At 57.3% G+C, this 6,238-nt stretch overlaps 1 protein-coding gene across 1 annotated transcript; it reads left to right on the plus strand.

The window, feature by feature from the left end:
- The first annotated feature begins 220 nt into the window (after positions 1–220).
- On the plus strand, positions 221–4,615 carry LOC142358386 (3',5'-cyclic-AMP phosphodiesterase 4C-like). The gene is made up of 13 exons (XM_075409793.1): positions 221–342; positions 541–654; positions 917–995; positions 1,300–1,522; positions 1,716–1,881; positions 2,074–2,242; positions 2,384–2,587; positions 2,843–3,103; positions 3,394–3,540; positions 3,695–3,790; positions 4,012–4,089; positions 4,203–4,283; positions 4,454–4,615. Exons 1-13 carry the CDS (start codon positions 227–229, stop codon positions 4,541–4,543), a joined length of 1,824 nt encoding a protein of 607 aa, XP_075265908.1. The 5' UTR covers positions 221–226; the 3' UTR covers positions 4,544–4,615.
- Positions 4,616–6,238: the final 1,623 nt, after the last annotated feature.

A 6,238-nucleotide genomic window follows, 5' to 3' on the forward strand; every position in this document is an offset into this window, starting at 1 on the left:
AGGCCGTTGCTGGTGGAACGCTCGCAGCTGTCGACATTTCTGCCTGGAATTCGTCGAGGAAAGAGGGACAGAGATAGCCTGAGGCAAAGATCATTGAGAGTCAGGGGCTTCATGGGTCCTGGCAGGATCAGCGCATTCCGGTTGGTGTCCTCTGCCCAGCGACGCTTCGCTTTTCAGTCCTGACGTCCCCGGCTTGCATTGAACCCCCGCCACGCAGGTCAGCCAGATGAGTCTGACAAAGACGAAGAAGACAGAGGTGGAATTGCAGTTAGAAAAGGATAAGTTGCAGACGACCAAAGAGGCGTTGGAGGCTCAGCTGCAGGAGAGAGATGACCTCATAAGGTGGGGCTTGGCGTGGAACATCGGCCTTTTTTCTTTTACCTTGAATGTGCCGTGGATCACCACGCTGCTATGATATTCCAGATGATGCCACGCTGCAGCAGCTGCGACCCCACGCCGGCCGTCATGAGCCCGAGTTCATGCGTCACTCCCCGTCTCTGCCCGCTGACTTTCCCGTCCGTGGTGGCTGTCTTGCTGCAGATCCAAGCACCGATCGCTGTCCATGAAGTCGCCCATGGAGAAGCTAGTAGACTTATTTGACAATCTCATGGAGGGTGGGCCGTTGCCCGACATGCAAACGCTCATGAACTACAGGTATCCGTTTGTACTCAGTCTGTGGCGCGAGCCCACACAAATGTTACATGCCGTCAATACGCTGTGGCCGCACTCCTGCCCCCCCCCCCCCCCCCCCTCTCTGCCCTCCCGCCGACGCGTCGGACGCCTTAGGAACAAACCAACGCACCCTCACTTGCGTTCTCCGAATGCATAGCCTTTCTTACCATGACAGGCCTTTTTGAGTACTGTGGCATTTCACCTGGCGCGGGGCGGCCCTGAATTTGCACGGGTGGTGGTGCAGGATGATCGTTGCCACTGAAAGCGACCTCCGCCAGCCAGCAAACCTTGTTGGAGAGCTGCTTGAGGAAGACATGTTTGAGGTACAGTTGCAAACCTTTGTCGTTGACTATAGGGCCGCGGTGACACACCCTTGCTGCCTGTGTGCTGCCGCCTTCACCGCGTCTTTTCCTCTCCCTGCGTCCCGATACTGGTACCGGTGCCCATCAGACTTTTGCGGTCAGTATGCACCCCGGCTGTACATAGTCACAGCTGCAGTCTGGCGCGATCTGGATGAGTTCAGACCTCTCTGCCGCTCCAATCATACATCAGCGATACCCTGCATGATGATTCTGCTCACGTCACACCGCACCTAACATGACCGGCCCTCTTTCCCAACCCTTGCAGAAAGACGTGGGGCTCTCCATCTTGCAGCAGCTTGGTTATCGCCTTTCCAAAACCCAGAAGTCCCGGAGTACCTCTGACGCGTCAGGCCAACAGTCCCTGGCGTCCAGCAGTACTGGTATCAGTGACCTGGCAGCGGCACCGGTCTCACCCATGGACCTCGAATCCACGGGAGACCCCCTCCTCACACTCAACCCTGCTGACCAGCATACGGCTTTCACTCAAAGTATGTGCGGCCGGTGGCAACGCCCCCCCCCCCCCCCCCCCCCCAGCTCCCGCCCACGGCAAGGGGACGGTGCCTGGACGTCGCTTCCGAGCCACTCAGACACCGCATCAGCTATTCGCCTGTCCATAACATTGGTGCTAGCCCGGACCTCACTGCCTTTGGACAGGATCTGACACGCCCACTCCACTCGCAGGCTCCCGCGACTTCTCCATGTCCCTCGGTCCGGCGATTCGGGCAAGCCGCCAGACGCTGGCAGCCAAACCCTCGACCTCCTTTGAGAAGCTGGGACCACTGCACTCCAGAGCTTCAATGGATTATCCCTCGGAGAAACGATCCAGCAGTTCAGACACGTTTGCACTGTAGGCGCCCAGTGCTTGAACGCGGGGCCGCTGACTCGCGAACCGGGGACTGTGTCGTTGTCTGCGTCGTTTTGCAGCGTGGGATGGTGTCCATGAACCAAACCTTTGAAGTATTTGTTGATCCAGCCAGCAGCTGCTGTTGCTGTCACAGCACACCATGGACTAAGGGGCCTGGCCTGTCAATGCTCTCAGATCCGAGATGTCTCCGATGCCCATGGCCTCGCCGAGTGGACACTGCGTGGTCCCTGTGCTGGAGCAGGTCCTCCGCAAGGTCCACAGCTGGGACTTCAATGTCTTTCAGCTGAACGACGTCAGCCACGGCAACCCCCTATCCGCCCTGGCTTTCTTCTTGCTGAAGCAGGTGAGGCACATTTCTCCCGGCCCGTGTGATTCACAGCCCGACGACCAATGACGCCTGGATGACACTTTCACTCTGTCAGATGTCTTGCAGACAGCATGGATTCCTGCCCCTGACATGCAATCCGTGCAATTCCTGCCGCAGTCTGGCCTCACCCGCCGGTTTCATCTTGACGAGCAAGCCCTCTCCCTGTGGCTGCGCTCCATCGAAGAGCAGTACCAAAACAACCAGTATCACAACCGCATCCATGCGGCCGATGTCACCCACTCCATGTTTGCCATGATAACCCTGGGCGGGCTCCACCAGGGCCTCAGTAGGCTGCAGATCTTGGCCGCCCTCCTTGCAGCGGTGAGTGATCGCTATGCTGACACCAAGTGGAGAGCCTCAATCTCCGTCGCAGCCACGCCATTTTGTTGCCTTTCGTAGCAACAGCCCTGCTAAGCTGTCGGCTATCGCATGCTGCATATGTTAGACGCCAGTTGCTCGGCTGTTGTGTATTGACATGTCTTGATGATGATTTTGCCTATGTCAGCCGCCAGTTGCTCGGCTGTTGTGTGTTGCCATGTCTTGACGATGATTCTGCCACCTTCGCGAGCTGTGCAGATTGTGCATGATGTCGACCACCCGGGAAATACCAACGATTTCCTCGTAGCGGCAGACGACGAACTAGCCATAGATTACAACGACAACTCACCTCTGGAGAACCACCATCTGCGAACGACGTTCAGGCTGATGAGGCGCCCGGAGTACAACTTCATTGCCAAACTTGACACCGAGCAATACAGGACGCTGCGTTCTCTAGTGATAGACCTGGTGCTGGCTACAGACATGAAGCGGCACTTTGACATTCTCAGCCAGTTCCAGGTGCAGACTACAGGCCACAAACTCTCTGCCTGCCCTTTCCGCTGCTGTCCTGCGTCCTCCAGGCAATTGTTCTGCACCCCCCGTTCTCCCCCCCCCCCCCCCCCCCCACACACACATTGGCACGATCTCCTGTTGCCTGCCCTCCCTGGAACCGCCCCGAGCTCCCTTCCACAGCCTTCCCTTGTGAACTGCACAAGAGCTGCAGGTGCCCCGGCAGCAGATATTTGCGCGCACCGGTGTCGAAATGTTCACTGACCTCTCGTCTCTTGCTCGCCGACAACTCTCGACAGGTGGGCCTGTCTGTCCGGCAAAATAAGGAGGCCCTCAGCAAAGCGGGCGATTCCCCTGTTGCCAGAGCAGCTGGCTGTGTGCGGAACCTGTGGGAGCGCATTCCTGATAACCAGATGGATGACTCTCAGCATGCTCTTAAGCTCAAGGTACGAGCTGGGCAAGGCGCCCTCGCCAGCTGCATGGTGCCAGCTGTAGCCGTCCTGTGATCGAAACCTCTGCCTCATGCAGCCTCCCGAACAGTCCTCCTTGCGGTACATCTGCTGATGTGATGCATGACCTACCCCTCTGCTGATTCTGCAGGTGGCATTGAAAGTCGCCGATCTTGGGCACCTTTCGGCGCCAGGTCATGTCCACCGGGAGTGGGTGGAGCGGCTACAAGAAGAGTTTTTCTGCCAGGTGGGTTTTACCTCTGCAGAATCTGGGCACTGCGTGCAACTCCCGGCTTCCGGTCTTGAATTCCCGTCCTGACTGCCCCTGACCTCGCTGATCCGCTGGATCCTTCCCACTTGACAGTAAGCAGCTCCTTTGTGTCTCATCCACTGCCCCTGTTGCCTTGGCCGAGTCTGACGCGTCGCTCGGCATGTCACGGCTGCTGTCGACGTGTTTTGCGTCTACAGGGGGACAGGGAAAAGAGTCTTAATTTGCCGGTGTCGCCTCTCATGGACCGGACGAAGCCTGGCATCACTACAGCTCAGGTGACCAGACGCTCCTACATGATAGTTGGCAACTCGCTGTGCTCCTCTGCTTGCCGATAAGTGATAAATAATGACGTGCTGACAATATCGCCATGCTCTGCACTGCTCTGCAGTTGGGTTTCTTTGAGGTCGTGGCCATGCCACTGTTCGAAAGCTTGGCCACAGCCTATAGCAACTGCAGGCCGCTGATCCAGGTAACCCCCCCCCCCCCCCTGGGGGGCAGATTAGTTGGATGATGTGCTGTGGATGCACCGTAGACGAAAACATTCTTTGCTTGGTGTCTGATTGGTTGTGGCCCCGCACAAGCGGTCATCGCACTTGGGCCTCAGTCTGACGCTGTGGTGGCACCTCTCTCGCATGCCAGGCCTTGCAGAGCAACTACGACATGTGGGCAAAGCCGGAGGAACCCGGCGTAAAGCTAAACAAAATGCGGAAGCGGCAGAACACTGTCTAGCGCCAAGAACATACCCACGGCGTTCACTCACTGTTTTCACCAAGCAGTGTCTGGGAGCAGGCGATGAGCAGCTGGGCAGCGCAACCGCGAGAGGTTGCATGACTGCCTTTCTGGCCGGGTCATGCACGGCCGTAGCAGACTGCGCAGGGCATGAGTCCCATTATTGTGAGCAAGCATCCACTGTTGGTGGCATCTGACAGCGTTTCGTGCATTGCATCATCAATCTGTGGAATCCGCCCGGCCGGCAGAGGGATGCGTGTCCGCCGGGACCTTCTGCACCGTCCCTAGCTGGCCATTGGCGTGGATTTGTGATGGGCACTGTCGTGTGTGGCGGCGAGAGGACAAAGTGTCATGCCCACGCCGACAGGTGTGCGACAGTCTCACATAGCTGCGCTTGCCCAGAATACAGCTCACAGGGCCTGGGCCTGGTCCAGGACGTGTGTCATCTACGCAACGGCAGAGTTTCACACAGAAATAGCCGCGGCATTGTGTACTGCAAGCGTCATGGCTCACACCCAGGCTCCCAGTGCCCAGTCAGAGGGACAATTCAAAATAGGAGGAGTCTGGGTGCGCCTCAGGACTGGTGGCCATGCGCTTTTTTGAAGCTTACAAAGGACTTGAATGGACGGTCGCAACCGGGGACGTGTCAGTCTCGGTCTCCCGGGCTTACCGGTTCCTCATGGCAGTGGCTGGTTGGGCCCTTCATCTACCGTACTATAGACAGTGACAAAATTCTGCTTCCGCAGACTTGGAATTCATCGGAGCTGTGTGGACAGTGACTCGGCATATGTGCGATCGCGTTGAACATATAATATTGTACCCGCAGTTATCGTTGGATCGTAAAACCCAGCGGCAAAGTGCACAGCATGCATGGGCAACAAACGTGGCCACCTAGGTCCAGGCATCCACCATGTACGTCTTCCGGCTCAGTCGGGACTCGGGTGTGGTGCGGACCCACGTAGGTATGTACGTCTCTGACAGTATAGCGATTTGTCACTTGGTTGAAGCAAGATGCGGTTACGAGAAACACGTCGCATGCTGCGATGAGTGTGGACGTGCTGATGGTGATCCAGAGCAGGCCGTGCAGTCATATCAGAGGGTGTGCAGGTGCGAGCAAATTGCCCCGAGCGTAGAGAGTGGTATAGCCTTCAGCAAGGGGAGTGTGGATATGCTCCGGACTGAGCATGAGTCTGTAGCTGGCGCCCCGGCATCGTGGAGAATCTTCACCTGCTGTAGATGGAAGCTGGTTTCGGGCTTGGGGGGGGGGGGGGGGGAAGAATCACTAGGTGTGGCCGCTGGTCCCTGGGACACAGGCACGGGAGCTGATGTATGAGACATGCTGCAGGAGCGAAAGCCTCATGATTTGTGTCGGCCTCTGAGTTTCCCCTTGCTGTAGAAGGACTCTCTCTCTCTCTCTCTCTCTCTCTCTCTTACACACATACACGCACACACACATACATCTGAGAGTGTGTGTGTGTATTGTGTTACATATGAGATGCTGTGCAACCCACAACAGACAACTGCCAGCATGGGAGGCCGGCAGCAAAGATGGGGCATGGCTGGGAAGCATGCAGTCGCAGGGTGCGTTGCAAAGACAGAACAACTCTATGGGGTGTTGACCCTGGCACTAATTGGCTTTTTACAACCTGAGGCTAGCTGCTGTAGGTGCCCGGGTAGGGGGACGGTGGCCGCGGC

The sequence above is a fragment of the Convolutriloba macropyga genome, unplaced genomic scaffold (assembly GCF_964194025.1).
Source record: "Convolutriloba macropyga unplaced genomic scaffold, txConMacr16.3 SCAFFOLD_2258, whole genome shotgun sequence".
In the NCBI taxonomy this organism is placed as follows: Eukaryota; Metazoa; Xenacoelomorpha; order Acoela; family Convolutidae; genus Convolutriloba; species Convolutriloba macropyga.